The 22219-nt window shown below is 36.4% G+C and overlaps 4 protein-coding genes across 5 annotated transcripts; all 4 read left to right on the forward strand.

Annotated features, from left to right (window-relative positions):
• Positions 1-1198: 1198 nt before the first annotated feature.
• On the forward strand, positions 1199-9443 carry LOC128155248 (trehalase-like). 2 transcript variants are annotated; one of them, XM_052816865.1, is made up of 14 exons: positions 1199-1665; positions 2044-2144; positions 2268-2400; positions 2602-2689; positions 2847-2947; positions 3081-3173; positions 3306-3545; positions 3708-3754; positions 3871-4074; positions 4368-4591; positions 8097-8321; positions 8413-8466; positions 9060-9246; positions 9290-9443. In XM_052816865.1, exons 1-13 carry the CDS (start codon positions 1568-1570, stop codon positions 9237-9239), a joined length of 1788 nt encoding a protein of 595 aa, XP_052672825.1. In that variant the 5' UTR covers positions 1199-1567; the 3' UTR covers positions 9240-9246; positions 9290-9443. The 2 variants fall into 2 exon arrangements, with proteins under 2 accessions (XP_052672825.1, XP_052672824.1); XM_052816864.1 differs by having other exon boundaries at positions 9060-9443.
• A 194-nt stretch (positions 9444-9637) lies between these two features.
• On the forward strand, positions 9638-15118 carry LOC128155249 (dermatopontin-like). The gene is made up of 6 exons (XM_052816866.1): positions 9638-9695; positions 13473-13673; positions 14187-14318; positions 14543-14666; positions 14793-14843; positions 14958-15118. The coding sequence occupies exons 1-6, from the start codon at positions 9680-9682 to the stop codon at positions 15019-15021; spliced, it is 588 nt and encodes a 195-aa protein (XP_052672826.1). The 5' UTR covers positions 9638-9679; the 3' UTR covers positions 15022-15118.
• Positions 15119-16548: 1430 nt separating this feature from the next.
• LOC128155254 (hemagglutinin/amebocyte aggregation factor-like) lies at positions 16549-17973 on the forward strand. Its single transcript, XM_052816869.1, has 6 exons — positions 16549-16676; positions 16810-17001; positions 17092-17223; positions 17562-17685; positions 17769-17819; positions 17907-17973. The coding sequence occupies exons 1-6, from the start codon at positions 16661-16663 to the stop codon at positions 17938-17940; spliced, it is 549 nt and encodes a 182-aa protein (XP_052672829.1). The 5' UTR covers positions 16549-16660; the 3' UTR covers positions 17941-17973.
• Positions 17974-18048: 75 nt separating this feature from the next.
• LOC128155250 (dermatopontin-like) lies at positions 18049-21185 on the forward strand. Its single transcript, XM_052816867.1, has 6 exons — positions 18049-18196; positions 18268-18462; positions 20313-20444; positions 20529-20652; positions 20737-20787; positions 21053-21185. Exons 1-6 carry the CDS (start codon positions 18175-18177, stop codon positions 21111-21113), a joined length of 585 nt encoding a protein of 194 aa, XP_052672827.1. The 5' UTR covers positions 18049-18174; the 3' UTR covers positions 21114-21185.
• Positions 21186-22219: the final 1034 nt, after the last annotated feature.

Genomic DNA, 22219 nt, shown 5'->3' on the forward strand with positions numbered 1-22219 from the left:
ATAATGCTGCTATTTCTTTTAATATACGAAACATAATTAATCTTCACAAAAAACCAATTCATACTTTCGATGACCCATGAATCATTTTAAATATATCAGTGATTAATTCTACAAATAAAGTAAATTCTTATCTGACAGAGAGCTACAAATTTACGGATACATATATTAAAATCGATTTCAGAAACTCCAGCTATAGAACTTTGTATATAAATGAGCATGATTGTAACACGGATTTAACCCTTCATTCTTATCAAACATAAAAACCTCCCAACGAGAACAAAGGGTCGTGTGCCCCCCCCCCCCCCCCCCCTCCAGCAAAACCAAACATACATACAATCATGCATATATATATACTAATACACATTAATAATAAAATACAAAAAAAGAAAGCATATCAATTATGTTTAATAAAATTAGTATAAACATTAAAAATTTTAGACATGCGTTGTTGCCATGTCATGTGTAACATTTACAACGTCAATGATTTTTCTAGTAAACCCATTAGATGATGTTTTATTTAAATGGTATCAAAAGCTAGAGCAAATACTCACGAAAACAGGATAACAAATGAATTATATTTACTGGAATCAAATTTTACTTTTCTCACTAAATGTTCATAGGAATTGATTGAGATTAAATACATGTAGTGTATCATTGTATATCCCAAAATCAACTTATTAGATTATCAGATTATTTTTTGTAAATTTTTTTATTCCAAGCTATAATATTGCAATAATGAATAAATAAATGAAAAAGTCACATATTTTTACATTCTTTATTAATTAGAGGAGAAATCATACGTCGGGCCAACAAAATATGCACGGAATAAAAGTTAGATATGTTGATTAGTGACTTGTCATATCAATATCTTATAATTAAGAATTTTTTTAAAAGGCTGTATAGTTACACAGTCTCGTGTTCACAATGGCTGCTTATTTACGGTACACCAACGATCGGATAAGGGAGACTACTCTTACTAGTTACCTGATAAAAAAGAACAATCGTCACGGTAGTTTATTGTGAATATAATTTTTACATTATCATAATAACAAATGTAACTCTAGACCGTGGTTGTACGACTTGGTCACATATGGCTGTGTCTGACAGACCTTTTTGTGCAAAAAGCAAACAAGGAGAAAAAGCATGTTCAATCGATCAAAGACAGATAGAGCACATGTAGTGTTCATGAGGAAGTAAATGTTGTATCATCTCTACACAAACAGGAAAAGGAGAGAATGATCAATTCTCCATTCCTCCTGTCTTTGTTTAACTTCCTGAGTATGTTCAGTAATCGACAATGATGAGGAAATAATGTTTCCCATTTAAGGGTTCTAGTTAAATGGCGACTGTTATAAACCACTTTAAATTCAAAAAGGGGATATATACCAGAAAGGAGACTTATCTAATAAGCTTACACGTCATAATGATGCAAGGGTATGGAGGTTAGCGGAGCCGTTACCTGTACACGGGGAGGGAGTGCAGTCAGTGGGAAAGCCGTCTTCACCGGGGGGACCACTTACAGAACTTGTTTGCATTCCATGGTCGCTAGATCGGACTACTCCTAAACATGGCCTCTATCTCTGTACTAGCGGGATCCGTTCTGATTCACCTTGTGCTGTCCGTAGGGATTCTCCGTGGAGAGGACACGGTCCCGGCTTGTGACAGGTAGGTACTATGACCTTTAGTTCCCGGGGCGGCATTATTTTTCTTCATCTTATAGGATAGCTATTTTGGGTCATAACCTTCTGAATAACACGACTTTCTGTACGGTTAATTAAAACACACGTGCAAATTTATACAGTTTTCGTCAGCCCCAAAAATATTTATTGCAACTTCATTGTATGTTTAGCTGTATTTCAAAAGTATATGGTTCAAATATGCACAATTTTCCGCTGCACAGTAGATGATAAGATAAATTGCCTACGAATTCAAAAAAAAGTAGTTAACCTTATAGATAGCTTAACACTTTGCATAGATTGTGAAAAAAAATCATCATAAATTTGTACAGACGTTAAACATTGAATTTATTATTCTATTTGCAAGCCCAATTTACTGTCAGGGGGACCTTCTGGATATAATACAGCGGATGAGGCTGTTCAATGACTCCAAAACCTTCGTGGATATGAGTCTTAAGCAGTCTCCAGGTAGTGACACAAAAAGATCGTTTTGTTTAATGTTGAAGAAAACAACAAGTCTTTAATGATTAATATTGAAATTTTTTCTTTTTCTACATCCAAAGTCTAAACTTCTATGTCCTTCTATTTCAGAGGAAGTCTTGTCTGCTTTTAACAACCTTTCTAAACCAATCTCCGAGGCGCAGGGTCGGAAGTTTGTGGGTGACCACTTTTCCGGTCCTGGGGATGAATTCCAACCATGGAAACCGACCGATTTGCCGCGCATGTACGTGTTTATAAAATCCTGTGCCTGTCTTTCTTTAATTAACTGCAATAGCAAGTGCTTTGTAATTAATCGAAAATCATGTAAATACACGAATTTTGTCATTTGTACTTCATAATATAAGCAGATATACATGTATATCTACACAATGCAAAGTTATGATAATATGCGGAATAATAAGGAGATCAACTTGTCATTGTGCAGGCCTGCCATCATGAATCACATCAAGGATCCCTTACTGAGGGGCTTTGCCTGGGACCTCTGTCGGACTTGGAAAGACTTGGGTCGAAAAGTGGGTGTTATTCCCTGAATTAATCCGTGATAATCCCAGAATTAATCTACTCAATATAATTTTTTACGATTTTTTTTCTTCATTGAAGTGTCACAATATCTCCATCAGTATCCGTAGGCTGCACTGCCCAAAGTTTGGTTCTATGATCTCGTTTTAGATCAAAATTGATGTGAAATTGAATCCAGATCGCTATTCCCTGGTGTATCTACCTAACCCATTCATTGTCCCCGGGGGAAGATTTAGAGAAACCTATTACTGGTATATTGCGATTTATATATCAATAGTATTGATTTAAAATGATTTTAAAAAATTAAACCACACACTTAAAATTCATTGTAACTGCTTCTTAAGTAGCTAAGAATGTTTTGATGATGTCTTTGGTGTACGACAGGGATACCTACTGGGTGGTGAAGGGTCTCCTGTTGTGTGAAATGACAGACACCGTGAAGGGCATGCTGGAAAACTTTGCCTTCATGATACAGAGGTCAGGAACTCGTTAAGATTTAAACTCAAGTAATGAAAAAGTGCTCTACAAATATACATGTACAGACCTCGTTGAAATAGATGGTATGGAAAACTACTAGTGTTGTAAAAGATTCCCAATTGCGTTTCACAGGTTTGGCTTCATCCCAAATGGCGGCCGTGTATACTACAGTCGGCGCTCGCAGCCTCCTTTCTTTATTCCAATGATGTATGACTATTACAAGGCCACCAAGAATCTGACCTTCGTGCAGAGTCATCTAACAGCCATGGAGACAGAGTACGCTTTCTGGATGACCAATCGAAGCGTCAGCGTACAGACGGGTGACGTCACACATATACTTAACAGATACGCATCCAGCGTCAACTCTCCTAGGTGACCCAATTCTAAACGTACAGAGCTGAAATTAATTCATTCTTTATTTTAAAGAGTTTACAATTCAAGCTAATTTTACAACTAAACAGAGCTGAGATTTTTTCACATTTCTTTTGAATTGTTTACAACTGAAGTTATTTAACTTGTTGGTTTTTTTAACAGACCCGAGTCCTATTCTGAAGATATAAAAACTGCCTCAACTACAAACAGTAATTACAAATTTTCATTTTTTTTTAAAGCTGATTTTGGACTAAGTATCAGGTAAAAACACTTACTCATCTGTCCAGGTATGCCGTAATCAATAAAGCTGACAAAATGGTTTTAGATTCCAGCGCCAAAAGACAGTTGTATCAGAACCTCGTGTCCGCCGCCGAATCAGGATGGGATTTCTCCTCCCGCTGGTTCTCGCGAGATCCTGGGACAAATCTCACCCTTGACACCACGAGGACAACTAACATTTTACCTGTCGATCTGAACAGTGTCCTTTGCATGAATGAACACATCTTATCGGAACTTTTCAACCGGACAGGTATTACATAGAAATTACAGTTTACATGTACAATATATTTGGTTTGCGTTTAGCAATATGATTGAATGAAAAATTCCTTTTGAAAAAGCTAACATCGAAAGACACCCTACACTTTACTTTTAGTAATCAAATTCAAGCCGAGTTGTACCAATTGCACCTCTAATACAGTCTTTTTCTTACCTTTCATGACTTTGCTTGCCATTGCTCATAAATTAAAAGTGAATTCTACGTTTAATTAAACCATTTATAAAGTAAACAATTTCTGTTTTGTAAAAATTCTTTAACGCTTCCAGGCAATCAAGAAAAAGGGAAAAACTATTCCAAAAACTGGCAAAGACGACAGGCGGCGATTTTTAACGTGCTCTGGAACCCCACAAAAAGGGTGTGGCAAGACCTGGACATTGCGGCCAATTCTCACAGGGATTACTTTTATGCCTCCAACATTCTCCCTCTGTTTGCATCATGCACAGGAAAAAATGAAACACAAACGGAGAAATCTGTTTTGACCTATTTACAGGTAAGAGTATAACCATTGTACTATCTTACCTGTCTATAACCATTGTAACAGCTTACCTGTCTATAACCATTGTAACAGCTTACCTGTCTATAACCATTGTAACAGCTTACCTGTCTATAACCATTGTAACAGTTTACCTGTTTATAACCATTGTAACAGCTTATAGTCTGTAACCATTGTAACAGCTTATAGTCTGTAACCATTGTAACAGCTTATAGTCTGTAACCATTGTAACAGCTTATAGTCTGTAACCATTGTAACAGCTTATAGTCTTTAATCATTGTAACAGCTTATAGTCTTTAATCATTGTAACAGCTTATAGTCTTTAACCATTGTAACAGCTTATATTCTTAACCCATGTAACCAGCTTACTTGTCTTTAACCATTGTAACATCTTATACATGTACCTGTCTTTAACCATTCTAACAGCTTACCTGTCTATAACCATTGTAACAGCTTACCTGTCTATAACCATTGTAACAGCTAACCTGTCTATAACCATTGTAACAGCTTACATGTCTATAACCATTGTAACACCTTATCTGTCTATAACCATTGTAACACCTTATAGTATGTAACCATTGTAACAGCTTATAGTCTTTAATCATTGTAACAGCTTATAGCCTTTAACCATTGTAACAGCTTATATTCTTAACCAATGTAACCAGCTTACTTGTCTTTAACCATTGTAACATCTTATACATGTACCTGTCTTTAACCATTCTAACAGCTTACCTGTCTATAACCATTGTAACAGCTAACCTGTCTATAACCATTGTAACAGCTTACATGTCTATAACCATTGTAACACCTTACCTGTCTATAACCATTGTAACAGCTTATACATGTACCTGTCTTCTTTAACCATTGTAACAGCTTATACATGTACCTGTCTATAACCATTGTAACAGCTAACCTGTCTATAACCATTCTAACAGCTTACCTGTCTATAACCATTCTAACAGCTTACCTGTCTTTAACCAATCTAACAACTTACTTGTCTTTAACCATTCTAACAGCTTACCTGTCTTTAACCATTCTAACAGCTTACCTGTCTATAACTTTTGTAACAGCTTACCTGTTATAACCATTGTAACAGCTTACCTGTCTATAACCATAGTAACAGCTTACCTGTCTTTAACCATTGTAACAGCTTACATGTCTATAACCATTTTAACCAGCTTATCTGTCTATAACCATAGTAACAGTTTACCTGTCTTTAACCATCTGCTCTTCAAGTAAGATTGTGTTTATGTCTACCCTTCTGTTCTGACTATTAAGATTGTCAACTGTTTCTTATCCTGTTCTGCAACTTCTGAAACTGTTATATGCCCAACTTCTCTATTCTGACCTTTTAATGATTTGACTTGTTTTGCAATCAAGAGAGTCATTGATACCCTACCTCCCTTTCATTTTCCCTTTGATTTCAAAACGTAAGCTTGACTTCCAAGAGAGACTGTAATTGTTTTCTTTTAAGACTGTAGTTTGTATAAGAAGTAAGGCTGTAAAAGTGAGACATGTGGTACTGTAAATTAATCTACGAGTAAGGCTGTAACTCGTTTTTTCTTTTAAGTAAAAAAGTGTCCTCTATATGTAAGAACCAAAGAATACACCCATCTCTTTATCTTTGTCTATTCTTAGCCCTTTGTAGTACGTCGTTTTAAATGTTGCTTAAACCTTAATGAACTCGAAATATGTCACGAAAAATAAGCTTGAAAAGTGTAAGAGAATATCTTACGCTATATACGCTGTGATTATAGAGATCAGACGTGTCCTTTTATGCATGTAGGAGAGCTATTGAGATGAACCGTTAACAATATTGTCCTGGTGGTATCACATCCACTTTTTTCGTCAAAAGAATTTGAATAAAGACTACAAGTAAACAGGAAATAATAATATATTTTAAATGGTTCTAAAAATGCGTTTACAGGGATATAGACATAACTGAGCTGAAACATTTTCAAATTCTATTTTTTTTATTATCTAGAATGGTCAATATAGATATTTTTAATAATGATAAATGATAGTGTTATATATTCGTCAAAATTTGAAAGTCAAATACTTAGTATTGAGTTAAAAGCAAGATACGAAGTTCGAAAAACTTTAGTATGTAAACAAAGCTCGAGTCTTGTTATTGTTTAGATGTGTTGTATTGCGTGGTTTAAGTTTCAATAAAATGGTGCTATGATCATTTGTTAATAATACCGGTATTATTTATGAACGCATTGAATCAGTTTAACTTGTCACGGTTGTAAAATTAATAAACTCGAGCTTTATTTACATGACAATGATTTTGTACGTCAGTATCTTGCCTGAAACTTTGTTTCTAACATCCAATTTGCTGTCGATCATTCCAAATGCACAAGTAAACGTAATATTTTGATCTTATATCGTATCTAGGTTCCTTGAAACAAAAGAGATCGTGATTTTGGTTGTTCATATGCAGTCAAATTGTACTTTTAAATAATGTCAATATAGGGGCCCTGGACCGAGCCCTGTAAAGCATGATATACTAACTAAAACAATTTTGTACGTCATCTGACGAAGCCAGGCATTCACAAAGTTACCCGAGGTTATAGAGATCACGTGGTGATTTATAATATTCAATAGGTCAAAATATACCGTTTACAACAAAGAACACGAATTCAAGAAGAAGCAGATTTTTTCTCTCTTAACCACGAGTGCACGTTTGTCTATTAATCACCTTTTAATTCAAGCTTACATATATATAAATATAATAACTACCATTAATCTGACGATGTATAAAAGTCTGTGAAAACTGGGCGCACTTACCAGTATATGGATATTAAAAAGGTAATGACCCCTTCCTTTGAAAATCACTTTGTACTTTGTAAATATGAAATCCTTCAATAAAAAAAAATATGCCAATTTTCAAAATTTATTTGTCGCAATTTTCAGATGTCCTTAAGTGTAGTAATTTGTTATAATTTAAGGAATAAGGAATCATTCTTTGAGTATTATGAGATAATAATTTCGGTTGGAGCGTCAAATCCAATAAAGCCCTAAGGGCTGTATGATAGATTTGACCACGCTCCGACCGAAATTATCACCTCATTATATTCAAAGAATGATTCCTTATTACTTATATTTATATTACTTCCAATTTGTACACTTTTAAGCAAAAAATATTTTTTAGTGTAGCACATGCTATGTATTACTACGCGGCGCAGCCAATACCGTTTTCCGGTTATGCTATGAGACACGCCCATTTTGTGTCACTCATGTTTTATGAAGATATTGGGTTTTAGAGTTCAAAATTGATTCGTAATTTAATTACAGACAAAGACAGTTGAAAATGTTTATATAAAACAATTATCCATGTATTTTCAACAACAAAAAACAGCGAATTAAAAAGTTAACCGGGATATGAATTTGGTTGGTCACGTGATCAAATCCTGTGAAGCCCAAAGGACGCTCAGAAGAGTTGTTTACCATCAACGAAGTGTAATGTTCATATATATTCAAATATTTCATATTTCCTTAGAATTTAGGAGTTTTGCAATTTGCGGGGGGTTTTCCAACCTCGCTAGAAACGACTGGCCAGCAGTGGGATTTGCCCAATGGATGGCCACCATTACAACACATGGCTATCTGGGGAATGTCTCAAAGTCAGAATCAACAGTTAAAGGCCGAGGCATTTTCTCTAGCCAATAAATCGATTGTTAGCAATTGGATAGCGTGGAATCGCAGCAGAAACATGTATGAGAAGGTCTGTATCATCTTTTACTATAATTCGGGAACAAGACAGTTTTACAATAGCCCATATATTTTGTAATACATCTATTGAACGTAAATTTTAGTACTCAACTAATATCTCGGGGGAAGGAGGCAGTGGCGGTGAATACGGAGTACAGGTAAGAATACAGAGTACAGGTAAGAGATATACTTCGTACACTGCAATCTTAGTACAATAATGTCCGTACTACCAACCAGCTAGAAACAAGTACTAGTACATGTATAACTAGAAATTGCAATATATAGTGTACATGTACTGTAATCTTAGTAAAATAATGTCCATGCTACCAACCAGTTACGAAAAACTATAACAAGAAATACCAAAATTCTGCCATGATTTATTAATTTCAAGTGTACATAACAAACGTTTTTCGTCAAACATTCTGTCCCGACGGTGTCCCGACTGTGACAAAGTTTCAAAGTTTGAACATTGACTTATATCATTGTTATCAAGAGGATTCAAAGAAAATGATACATCAAACATATAGAATGATATATTATTAATATATCATGCAACTATTCAATTTTGTACATGTAATATTTTCAGCACTACATGTAAATACTAACTAAGAATATCCAATTTTTGCACTTATTACTTAAACCGTATTCCGTAAACTCATATAATCGTGATTCTATAACATTAAGTCTTTATTTGTTAGATGGATCAATGTTATACTTTTACACGTTGTAGTTTGATTGTCTTTAATTACAGGAGGGGTTTGGGTGGTCCAATGGAGTCGTGTTAGAACTACTAAGTATGTACGGAGATAGGTTGTCCGTCAGCCCGCCATGTCATCATACGTCATCCGCCCACGCCGCCTCCAGAACGAGGCTGTTCTACAATATATCGCCACTTGTTCTTTGTTTTGTTTGTTTGCTGTTTTATTTATAGTTTTGCAATAAAGAATCCTTTTAAGAAGACATTATCTAGAGCGTTTTAACATGCCTAACTGATGGCGTTATTAATGACACCGTGTTCTGTATTTAAATGATAACAGAAATATGACTGCCCTTTTCATTAAAAATAAATATGATTAATAGAAATATCAAAACATGTCTGTATTTATATGATAACAGAAATATGACTGCCCTTTCATTAATAAAATATAATTATGAGACATATCAAAACATTTCTGTAGTATGAAATAAAATGTATTGAAAGTGATGATTTTAACAGTTTGTGTGTTATAGTATGTGACATTTAGAATTGCAATAATATCCATGACAACAATTCTGACCTACAGGTATATGAAAGAATGGAAATTGATAACTCTATATTCTGTTTGCACTGTTAATCTTATCAGTTACGAAACTTCCAAACTGTCTAGGGTCATGCTTTTATTTGCAGGCAAGTCAGTAAAATTACGATTTTTCCCCAATATATATTCCTTAACATCGACATTTTTGATATTTGCTTAAGCTCTCTTCCACCCTTACATGTTTACCATACTTCTTTTGTCTTAAATACATTTTTGGCTAAACATATCCTAGATTACTTTTGAGAAATGGGCTCCAATAACATTTTTGTCTATTGTAAGAAGTAAAATTCCATTAATATTTATCTGTTGCTGAAATACTACCACAAAGCTGATGAATCTAAGGCTACTACCGGTATATATTTTGCTAGAAAGACGATATCAACAAATAAGCAGTATTAAGATGTTACATGTATGTGATGTTACAAGCTGCGACATTTAAAAAACACTTTAATAAAAGAATCAATAATCGGAAATGAGGAAATAAGGATCGGAAGGTTATCTTAGATAAACACATGCACGGATCTATGGGGGGGGGGGGGGGCTGCTGTAAAAATCAAACTTATTAAATTTTTATAGCGAAATAACTGAAAATATAACTGGACCCCCCCCCCCCCCACCACCACTTTCCCGGCATACACAAACATCCATCGAGCCCCTCCCCCTTCTCGGAAAATGTTTGGTTTCGCGCATGAAACACAATGTTTACTGGCGAAGTACATATACATGTATCTCAACAACAGATTTTGAGAAACCTCAAAAGTGAGAGAGGATGGTTTGGAGGATGGCACAGCATTGAATACCTTTGACAAACTTATTCACACAATTGGTAAAGATATATTCGGCATTAGAAGAAGCAAGAACAATAGGGTTAATAACAGAGGCAACAGTAGGAAAGAGAATATCCATGAGTACAAAGACAACTCAACAAGCAGTTCAAAATGGCGTCAGAGGAGACGACGGGGATAGCGCTGTTGGCTGACAATGTAGGATCGGAGATGGCAACGTTAAAACGGGCAGAAAGAATAAGGAAGATAAATAGACGGAGGAAAAAAGATAGACACCAAAATCATTCAGATTCACAGAGAAGCTGATAGAAATTGATTGATCATTCTATTTGAATTACACAAAGGAAGAAGGCGAGCAGTACCAGAAGAAAACCCATTTTGACCAAGAACGGAACAAAGATCTAGGGTCGCGCCCAAGAAAGTTGAGGATGAACTTCCAGAATCAGAATTAGACTGTGAAGAGCCATCGTAGAAGAAAATTGCATCTGTTATCAAGAAAAATAAGACTTGCTCATGGTCAGCTCATGGTCCCAACGGGCTGACAAACAAAATATAAAACGTGTTCCAAAAATACGGTGTTTCAAGAAACTGTGGGCATTGTACACAGTCATCTGGAATAAAGTAACGATGTTGGAAGGGGGGGGGGGCTAATAAATAGTTTGTGCCAAAGGGAAACAATCTCTAGAACACTTGCTATATATCATTTTAATGTTGAAGGAAGGATATTCCCTGCATTGTAAGCAAACAGGCCGTCAAACGACATGGTAAGGAATAAAGATAAACACATTTATTTCGATGCTGGAGATCCAGGGCTTTTCGAGATGTCTTCAACACACCAGTCTTATTTCATTGGCGAGGCAAGGAGGGCCAAAATGAACCACTGTGGTCTGGCTTGACCAAGTTAACGCATATGATTCAATGCTGCACGAGCTAATAGAGGTGGCGATGAACACATACCATGTACCACTGCATGAGAAGAAGATTGTCGGCGACTACTATTATGGAATTGAAATAGGATATACGTTTGGGAAGTTTACGGCAGGAGGGCAACAACTGGAAAAGGGGATTGCGACAAGCTGCACAAATCCACAAATATTTGTGATGGGAATAAGCTTGATGGCGACAGCAATAGAAAGAAAAACAAGAGGACCAAAGAAGAAGTCAGAAACGTACCAACTACCGATAAAAGGCTTCATGGACGACCTTGCAGTGACCACCACTAAAGATGTACAAACTAGGTGGGTCTTTTCTTTACCGGAGGGAATTGTAACATTGGCATGCATTAAGTTTAAAGCAAAGTAGTCAAGATTTTTGGTAGTGGGGACAAGACAGATCAGCAAACGTTTCAAGATGAAGGGCAAAGAAGAAGAAATTTCATCACTTGTCGACAACCCAATAAAATGCATAGGAAAATAATTGGACGATTCTCTGTCAGAAACCAATGAATGGTGACAAACATGGCCGAAAAAAGTAGACAAGAGCGTCCTTCCAAGGAGTACAAAGCTTCGATGGAAGCATGGAATTCTGCCGAGATTGATGAGGTAGCTGATTAATTATGAGGTGGCGATGACAGAGATAGAAAGTTTGGAAGGGGTAGTAAACTGGTGCATATGCAGATGGATAGGTGTTCCAACAAGCTTTACTTTAATTGGACTCTACAGCAAAACGGCCTAACAACAGTTACCTTTATCATCAATTATTGAAAAGTTCAAGGTTGCAAAGACGCAGAAGTTCTGACAAGGTCGGACAGTTAATAATCTGTAACAACAGTAGACCAAGATTGCAATTGTTTGGAATTTAGTGACATACTCGCAACACGTGCACGGACAGCAGGGCAAAGATGGCATGACAGATAGAATAAGCTCAGTGCAAGGAGAGGTAGGAAGATACGCTAATTACGTCAGAAGGTCAAAGGCTGTAGAACTCGGCAAACAGTGAACCTAGTTGTAATGTTGCTTCCACAACGCAACATTTTATGGTCGGAGCTATGGAAGAAGAATCAATGCAAGATTGCGTCTCTGTGATTATTGCAGATTCACAAGCCATTCTAAAACAATGGGTACTAATTGGATATCGGCAGGTGACATCCACTTTATGAAGGAGGATGTGAAACTAGAAATTAAGATGAGCAACCCATCAGTATTCGATACAGGAGGAAACTGGGAGTTGAGAATATACAAAGACAAAAGCTTGCCTTCCAAAGCTTTGAAGGAACAACTCTGCGACCTGACACGGTGCTTTGGTCTAAACATATACAAACGATAGATGCCATAGAGATGACTTTGACGAGGCGCACCAGAGAAAGAACGGGGACACATGAACCTTATCAGACTGCAGATAGAAGGGTTGTTAGGCTCTCTTGTTCCCTTTGGATGTAGGATGTAGAAGCTTCCAGCTTTGTCAGTTTAGTTTCTGTTCAGGAGCGAAGCTAGGAATGAAGCCGACAGATCGTAGGGCTGCAGTACAACAGCAATCAAAGGAAGCAGGGAAGTCACTCTATTAGCTATTGCGCTTACGAGTCTAATCAAGCTGGATGCCTGGAACCAACCCAGTAGCTGGCCATCATTGATGACCCACCATCAGCTTTAGTCTGACTTAAGGATAAAACGTTTCCGTCCCTTTTACTCGGATACACATGTCTATTTAAGAAGTAGAATTGAAACCGATGAACGTTAAAAATGAATAAATGTCATCTCTTTTCACTCGACGATATTCACAGAAAGAAATAAAATTGTAAAATAGACATTGTTTTCCATTAAAAAGTCTTGAAGCACATCACACATGATTATTGTTATCGTCCGAGTTACTTTCATGTTGTTGGGCAAATCACCGAGACAGAGTCTTTATTCATAGTCGTGTATCAAAACCTGACAAGCAAGAGTGGGTAGAAATCTTAGGTTTTATCCCTTCTAGTGAAAAAAAAGTTTAAATAAACACTTTAAAGTACATGTGCATGTATTTTATGATAAATGGCCATTGTAAGTAAATGTGCTGCATAAATATCGTTATCTTGGAGCAAAGCTTATTGTTAAGTAATGAACAGGTACAAGTTTATTTGAATTTCATTGCTTCTTTAAACAGCTGTCATTGGTATAACCTTGTTATTTGGGGTGGAACCCTGGGTTAATGACTATGACAGACCTTTCACATTCACGTGCCCCCAACATCACTCTATCAACAGGGTGATTAGTCGCCATTTCGACGCAGCGGAAGATCGCATTTTTGACTTCAAATGCAGCAAGTACACGTCTGCCTCCGAAAGGGAAAGCTGTTCTTGGTCTGGTAAGCTTCTGTATTAAATATATTACCAAAACAATAACGCAATTGTCAAAAGAACAGCCGACAGCCATTTGATTATCTGAACGAAAATAGTTAAGGGAAAAAGATCGAGTTTAGGCATTAAATAAAAAGCCCCTCATAGCTTAGGCACTTACTCAGTGCGTAAGGCAAAAAAAGAAAATTTCCCTTAAAAGGTGCAATGTGGTTTTGAAATGATAAGATATATGATAATAATTATTTACTACACACTTTACTATTATTTGTTTTAGAATTCTTATTTTTCAACCACATACCCTACTTGAGCAGATATGCGTTGCGTAGACAAAGCGATTTACACGATAGCTCCGCAGAAACGCACACATACTTTTTATTTTCATGTCATATATCACACAGCGTACTGGGGGAAAGCAATGATAATTTTATGAATATATAATCTGCGAGATTTATATTCAATGTTTCGGTTTTTTTTTTTTTTGTATCTTTGTGTAGATTACGTGAATGAATTTTTTTGTGTAGATTACGTGAATGATTTTGACAAACCAGTCGTGTTCCAGTGTCCCAATGGCGGTGTTATGGATGGCGTCCATAGTTACCATGACAACGAAGCAGAGGACAGGCGCTTCCGTTTCTACTGTTGCGAAAAACCAGGTTATGTTCAGAAACAGTCTTTCAGTTTCAATCTTTACCAGTTACGATTGAAGATTGAGCATTAGCCGGCTTTTGGGGTCCGTGGACCCTCTTCATAATGACTCAACGTGTCTATACACTAGTCTTTTATAATGCCATTTCATGAAGACGTTTCCGATACACATCAGATGAGCCGGTATATCTCTACTTTGAGTACTTTGAGTACTTTGATTTTTACATTACAGGAATGTGTCTGTACAATTGTTTCTACAGTGGCTGGGTCAATAGTTACGATGGATACTTTGACTACACCGTTCCGCCTGGTCACGTGATGCGGGGGTGGACAAGTATCCATGACAATGGAGCAGAGTATGTAGTTAAGCTTTTGTGAAGAAGTTTTACTTCTGGAAAATTATTAGGAAAATATTATGAAGACATGATTTATTTTACCTATTTAGGGATGTTTTGCACATAATTATGTATAACCTTTTACAGAGATAGGATTTTTAATTTCGAAGTCTGTCTTATTAAGATCTGCATTAATACGTAAGTATATTGTTAATTTCTTGATTATTGATCGTATGTCCTGAAATTTCACTTTATGGCGTTCAGCCTTGTCTTTCACGGGGGGCGACTCAGCTGTTTCTGTTCCTGTTGCAGGGGTCTTGTCGGAGAGCTGATAGGGAAAAGAGCGGCAAACAACACGAATGGACGTCACAATTGAATATCAGTCATTGTATGACTAACTTTAACCTTAAAATACAAATACACACACACAACCACTACAAGACTGTTCATTCATGTCTCTTCTAAATCTTAACAAACAAGTTAACCAATGGTTTGCAATCGTTTGAAAGACTGACCGGGGGGGGGGGGGGGGGGGGTGGCAAAGTTAACTCAAAGTCGATTTGTTAACCCGAAGTGACAGAGGTAGCGGTTATTTACATTTAAGTGAATGTATTATTACTTTGGCACAGGAGAATATCAACATATAGAAAATAATGTGATGGATACGGAAAATTGTACAGATAATTTATTTAATTTATTTAATATATGATTACAGTTGATTAACGTTGATCAACATTTTCTTTACACTTTTCCCTCATTATGGCTGTTGTGTGATGCATTGATGGGGCAGAGATTACGACATTTCTTTCCTCTTCCCCGACAACAATTAATCAGTTAAATAGAAAGTTATCATGTCAAAGGAATTACCACATGTAAAGATGTCGGAGGTCGCGGGGAAATGTCCCAAATCAGTTTGGTGTGTCTATCAAACCCACGGAGACAATTGTATATGCATTATGGGTACTGTAAACCAATTTTTATTCGCGGCGACTTTATTTCGTGATTTACTTCCGATGAACTGGTTCGCGACGACTAATGTTCGCGACCAAGATCCAGGCCCGTGTTGTTATAACAATTATATAACAAGGTCCGGTTCGCGGCGAGAAATATTCGCGAAGACGAGGTTCTCGCTAACCTTACAAAAATTTCTCACAAGCGAATTATAGTTGATCAACAAGATTCAACGATTATTAGTATCATGGCCTTTGGCACCGTGGGGTATATACGTGTATTTGTAAAGGAAAAACTCACCGTGGGGTATATACATGTATTTGTAAAGGAAAAACTCACCGTGGGGTATATACATGTATTTGTAAAGGAAAAACTCACCGTGGGGTATATACATGTATTTGTAAAGGAAAAACTCAGCAACAAACGGAAAGCTATTGATGATATTTACCTTCTAGCCCTTTGCTCTGAATTATCTGTGATATAGCAGTTTTGGAGTTTTGTCTCAACAACACCTTGACATAAACTCAATGAATTCGTTCGTTGGCCGTTTGGGTCCATTCTATACCAAGTATTAAGTAATTCTGACAGTCGAAATACTAATGTACGGACAGTGATACTTTCTTCATGTTTCAAGAGTTTGAATTGAGTCGTGACAAATTACATGTAGTATATATATATATATATCAAAAGGGTTGTCTGGGTGTTCGGCTTGTCATCTGCCCACGTCGTGTCAAAACGAGGCTGTTGCGTTAAATACTGTTACATATTTACCAATACAGTGTAGTTTCCTAGCTTTCTTAGTTCCGTTCCCTTGTTGCTTCCTGTACTTTCTGCAATAAAACAATATTGAAATATTTCAATGATTGTTACGAAATGTTTTGGCTACCTTTACTGCACTGTACACTTGAAATCTTGTTATAGAAATACTAAAATGCAGGTGTATTATATGTATAAAAATCACACTTGACAATTTTAACGTTCTCGTGACAGGTTTAGATAATTTTATATCTGTTCAAAGTGTAATACTTCTTATCAGATTAACAAGCTCCTAACTGTTCGGAGACATGCTGTTGTTCGCAGGTATTTTCGTTTGTTTCAGTAAAGTAAAATTTCGACATATTCCGGGGTTATTGCATATTTCCTTATATCTTAGTACGTAACAGTTTTGTAGAAGTACCGATAGAATCATTAGTATCAAGTCCTCCAATTACAGCTCTCCTTCACCTGCTGGTGTGCGTGCATTCATGGGTCAATGACTACGACCACCCTTTCACTTTCACTTGTCCTCAACACCAATCCATTCAGCGGGTAGTCAGTCACCATGACAACCACAGAGAGGACCGAGTGTTCGATTTTACGTGTAGTAACTATGAGGATTCAAAATTTGATAGCTGCTATTGGACAGGTATATCCGTCAGTATCAGCTGTATATGTCAACAGTTTAATCTTTGATGGAACAGGCAATAAGATTTTGGTATTTATGCTCTTTGTTTAGAGTACGTGAATGACTTTGACCAACCTGTAATATTTCAATGCCCTCACGGAGGTGTGTTAAACGGGGTCAGCAGTTACCATGACAACCACAAAGAGGATAGACGCTTCAGATTCTACTGCTGTGAAAGTCCAGGTTCTAGAACTTATAGATGTCAACAGCATTGAAAATTATTTGTTATTGTCAACGTTTAACGTTCTAAAAATGCTCTGCCAATATTCAAGCTTAAAACTAAAGCCTCGCATCTTTCTGTGAAATGAACCTGCTGTAGTATATCTCTTAAATTTATAATTATCCCTGAAGCAAGACCCTTTATCTATTATTTCTTTTGATTTTTAAAACTCTAAATTGCATTCTGCCAGTTCGGTTGACATAAGAACTCAAAATTCATTGATTAGCCTTGTTTTGCATTTATGTTCAAAGAATCACTATTTCAATATGTGTTTGTTTTAAACATTTTCCCTTCACGTTAGGGAATTGTCTCTTCAATTGCTACTACTCTGGCCTGGTCAACCAATACGATGGCGACTTGGACTATACAGTACCAGACGGTCACGTGATGCGAGGCTGGACAAGCGTCCATGACAACCATCACGAGTATGTATGTCCAGAACGAGGCTGTAATTGGTTTAACTGACATGAAGGCAGCCTACAGAAACTTTTGTATACATGTTTTGTAGGGACAGAGTATTTGATTTTGATGTCTGTCGTATGCAGCAGTGCTTGGAGACGTAAGTTCAAGCTTAGAGTCATGTATTGATATACGGTAATATGGCTTTGTTTTATGCATTAATACACCACCTTTTGGGTTTTTACAGGGGAAATCCTGGAGAAACAGTCATTGGAAAATGATGCTTTGTGGAAATAAAATTCATTTGCTCCATAGTCTTTTTATCTTTTATCCTACTTACATCTAGTAGTCTTTGAGTGTGGGTGTGTGGGGGTCAAGATTACTCTGTTCTTGTTCCATTACTGGGTTTATTCGGCCATATTTATGTCATAAGTTCAAATGATAATGTCTTCTATTTGCCCTAAAGTTGTACACGGTATTTAAGAAAAAACACCTTATCGCCGTTATCAGTAGACATGGCCATGCTGGAAGTCGGAGGTAAGTCTCTCACTCATTGTGGACAGTGACCATAATTTTGACACGTGTAAATCCATCGCCTCTTTATACAGTTGTCGTCGCCTTATCCCTGTTCCTTGGGGTGGAGTCCTGGGTTAATGACTATGACAAACCTTTCACATTCACGTGCCCCTCACATCAGTCAATCAACCGGGTGGTAAGTCACCATGACAACGGGCCAGAGGATCGCAAGTTCGACTTCCAGTGCACTAAGTACACTGAAGGCACGGAAAGTTGTTTCTGGTCAGGTATGCTTCGTTACACGAAAATTTTGGCGGCAATTTAATCAAATTAGAAAATACCGGTAATTATGGACAGTAACATTCATCTCATCCCTAAGGGTAAAAAGACATAAGGTGTTCTATGTATAAAGACCACATTTTGTATCTATATAATAGATAAATGGTCTGATACACCTACATGTAACCATGATATCATTTTGAAGGTGTTATTAAATAATCAAAGTACTGAAGTACCGACAGGATTTGATTTTATCGATTATCATTTATTCAAAATCAACGATATGTGATTTTGCATGGCAAGAAGTATCAGTAATCGAAATATTTCTGAGAAATTGTATGGATTCAGGCAGGATTGAACTCTATCTTGTTCAACCAAATGCTCGGCTGTCTCCATTTATCTCCAACAAGCAAGAGAGACTCTGTTTTGTCGGATATTAACGGAGACAGACTAGCGTCTGGTTGAACGAGACTACTTTGAACTCTAGCGTAGGAATACATACGACTTTTAAAAATATCTAAACTGTTTGTACAATTTAAAATCTTACTATTTTCATGGTATTAATAAATAAGTTTTTTTTTAAAAATACATAGCATCGAATTTATCGATTATTTTCAAGAACTAAGTGTTGTCAGCGGTATTGATTTGTGCTTAGGTCCAAACACTGTTTCACTTTCGCTTTGCCCGAGTAAGTGCATAGCAGAGTTGATTAAAATCAACTCCCAAAAATGCTCCACCAAAGAAATTTTCAAAATTTTGATTACAGTCCAATTAAACGAACTTTACATTGAAGTCTATGTGCAACACATGAATAAGGTGTCTCACTACTTCAAGACTAATATTTTTAAAGACAATACGACATAAGATAGCGATTTAAGTGTTTTGTTAAACTGTTTGAACCATTCCAATTAGTTGTCAATCATCATAGCTCAGTCATTTAAGTATCGGTCTTATGAACTGCAGATCATGATTTCAAATATACCTCGGGCTTTTGTTTATATTTTAATTATTGCATTAATTTTCAAAAATCAACATTTTTATCCCAACTTGCATATTTTTCACCAATTTGACTTATATACTCATGCTATCCTACATAATCAATAATTTTATGCAGATTTCAGCAACTTTTTCCAGGTGTAGTTAGCCACTTTAAGATATTGTAAAAAGTAGCTTGAAATTCATACAAATCTCTTGGTGAATATATGCATAATCTTTCCTTTTCATCGAAATATGAACTAAAATGAAGTCAACCATTTATCCACAGATATTTTTACAAACTTACAATTTTCTTTTTTTCTTCAAAGAGAGATACATGTAACTCTTCAAAAGTTCTAAGATGCAAAATGGCCAGTTTCTTCTATTTTATCAGACATGTGAATTTTGCTCATTTCATTTTCATTGTTATTTAGTTTAACGAGGCCGAGTACAGATCGAATACGCACGCTTTTGCGCAGCGTTTCATTTGTATTGTCTTTTTGCTTGGTTAACGCCATGGCGTGATAGTTTCAACAGCAGATATTCAGCGAAATTTTTTTTGAAAATAGCTCGTTTGATGCGTAAAATTGATTTTATATTGTGGAATAAACATAAATGTCTCGAAGTTTAAGCTATTTTTGGGCTCGGGTCGAAAACGTGAAGAGGGTTCAGCAAGCCTAAATCTCTTATTTTTTAATCTTAAAAAAAAAATAATATCAGTAGAAATTCATGTAAAAAATTTCATTCAAAAATTTAGGGCAGAACAAATTAGACCCGGCCTCTTTAAGCTAAATAAATTAAACATGATTCAAAATTGTTTATTAAAAGCGATAGGTTCAATCTGTGTGAATTGTAACCTATTCGGATTATTTTTTTTTGGTAGAGTACGCGAATAACTTTGACCAACCAGTCGCTTTCCAGTGCCCGAATGGTGGCGTTATGGATGGCGTCGGTAGTTACCATGACAACGGATCAGAGGACAGACGCTTCCGTTTCTACTGTTGTGAAAAACCAGGTTTTAATCAGAAACAATCAATATATCTAATTTCCAACACTAAATCTATTAAGTAATTGACTGTTTATGTCGTTCACATTACAGGAATGTGTCTGTACAACTGCTTCTACAGTGGCTGGGTCAATAGTTACGACGGAGATTTGGACTACACAGTACCAGCTGGTCACGTGATGAGGGGCATGATCAGTATCCATGACAACGGGGCCGAGTATGTTCTTTAGCAAAGTACTGATAAGCGGTAAATAGAATTGTGGTTTATGCCTGTATAAGTTACAAATGATTTTCTTTCCAGGGACAGAATTTTTGATTTTGAGGTCTGTCTTATGCAGCAATGCACGGACTCGTAAGTATATTTCATTGATTGTTCGTAACATTGTCGGCTAAAATAGGAGTTCAAGCTGGTAATAATAAAGGTTACTGGTCATTCTTCTTATCCTATCCTTCCTAACTACATAGATTTTACGTAAAAAAATGTATAAACACGGGATTCGAACCTGATCCACGTCTTTAGAGAGCTCTGATGCCGTATGGCTCGCCTGTGGACGACATGACCATGGATACCATTACCGTCAATTATTGCCTAACCCAGTATTCGATTTTTGTTTCAGGAATCCAGGTGGGGGTACGATCGGGAAAAGATCAGCAAACAACACGAGTGGACGTCATTGATTGTCTAAAATCTACTTTATTTTGGTTTTATATATATATATGGATTAATGATATAAACGTATACCAATGCCCTGAAGTTCCATTTTTTTTAATCCAACGTCATCTTTGCTATAGCCATAGCCAAGGGAGAGAAGTGGATCGTAAAGTTAACCCTTGGCTAGCGAAGATGAATCTTCGTGTGAACAATAAATGTGAACAATACTTTAGAGGGTCATGTATATTTTCATTCTTTAAAATAAAACCACTTTTAAAATACTAATTATTAAGATGGCTGGATCGTCCAGGCCCTTTGAGACTTCATTGAAGAGCCGTGTATAACGATATAGAAAACTATCAAATTTTTAAGTTGGAATACTTTGATATTTTTTAACTAAATAGTATTAAAGGTGGTATGGGACATCTGTCGATATTAATGTAACTGCTCGGAGACATACTGTTGTTCGCAGGTAATTTAGTTTGTTTCAATAAAGTAAAATTTCGACATATTCCGGGGTTATTCCATATTTCCTTATATTTTAGTACGTAACAGTTCTGTAGAAGTACCGATAGAATCATTAGTATCAAGTCCTCCAATTACAGCTCTCCCTCACCTGCTGGTGTGCGTGCATTCATAGGTCAATGACTACGACCACCCTTTCACTTTCACTTGTCCTCAACACCAATCCATTCAGCGGGTAGTCAGTCACCATGACAACCACAGAGAGGACCGAGTGTTCGATTTTACGTGTAGTAACCATGAAGATTCAAAATTTGATAGCTGCTATTGGACAGATGGCAACAGCATTGAAAATTATTTGTTACTGTCAACGTTTAACGTTCTAAAAATGCTCTGCCAATATTCAAGCTTAAAACTAACGCCTCGCTTCTTTCTGTGAAATGAACCTGCTGTAGTATATCTCTTAAATCTATAATTATCCCTGAAGCAAGACCCTTTATCTATTATTTCTTTTGATTTTTAAAACTCTAAATTGCATTCCGCCAGTTCGGTTGACATAAGAACTCAAAATTCATTGATTAGCCTTGTTTTGCATTTATGTTCAAAGAATCACCTTTTCAATATGTGTTTGTTTTAAACATTTTCCCTTCACGTTAGGGAATTGTCTCTT

The sequence above is a fragment of the Crassostrea angulata genome, chromosome 7 (assembly GCF_025612915.1).
Source record: "Crassostrea angulata isolate pt1a10 chromosome 7, ASM2561291v2, whole genome shotgun sequence".
NCBI lineage: Eukaryota > Metazoa > Mollusca > Bivalvia > Ostreida > Ostreidae > Magallana > Magallana angulata.

Bases quoted from the DNA above. Each gene is read 5' to 3' on its own strand.
- LOC128155248 (XM_052816864.1), top strand. From the start codon at position 1,568: ATGGCCTCTATCTCTGTACTAGCGGGATCCGTTCTGATTCACCTTGTG. The intron at 1,666-2,043 runs GTAGGTACTATG...TCTATTTGCAAG, and splicing joins ACGGTCCCGGCTTGTGACAG to CCCAATTTACTGTCAGGGGG. The intron at 8,467-9,059 runs GTAAGAATACAG...CTTTAATTACAG, and splicing joins GCGGTGAATACGGAGTACAG to GAGGGGTTTGGGTGGTCCAA.
- LOC128155249 (XM_052816866.1), top strand. The intron at 13,674-14,186 runs GTAAGCTTCTGT...TTTTTTGTGTAG, and splicing joins GGAAAGCTGTTCTTGGTCTG to ATTACGTGAATGATTTTGAC. The intron at 14,844-14,957 runs GTAAGTATATTG...TTCCTGTTGCAG, and splicing joins ATTAAGATCTGCATTAATAC to GGGTCTTGTCGGAGAGCTGA.
- LOC128155254 (XM_052816869.1), top strand. The intron at 17,002-17,091 runs GTATATCCGTCA...CTCTTTGTTTAG, and splicing joins TGATAGCTGCTATTGGACAG to AGTACGTGAATGACTTTGAC. The intron at 17,820-17,906 runs GTAAGTTCAAGC...GGGTTTTTACAG, and splicing joins ATGCAGCAGTGCTTGGAGAC to GGGAAATCCTGGAGAAACAG.
- LOC128155250 (XM_052816867.1), top strand. From the start codon at position 18,175: ATGGCCATGCTGGAAGTCGGAG. The intron at 18,463-20,312 runs GTATGCTTCGTT...TTTTTTTGGTAG, and splicing joins GGAAAGTTGTTTCTGGTCAG to AGTACGCGAATAACTTTGAC. The intron at 20,788-21,052 runs GTAAGTATATTT...TTTTTGTTTCAG, and splicing joins ATGCAGCAATGCACGGACTC to GAATCCAGGTGGGGGTACGA.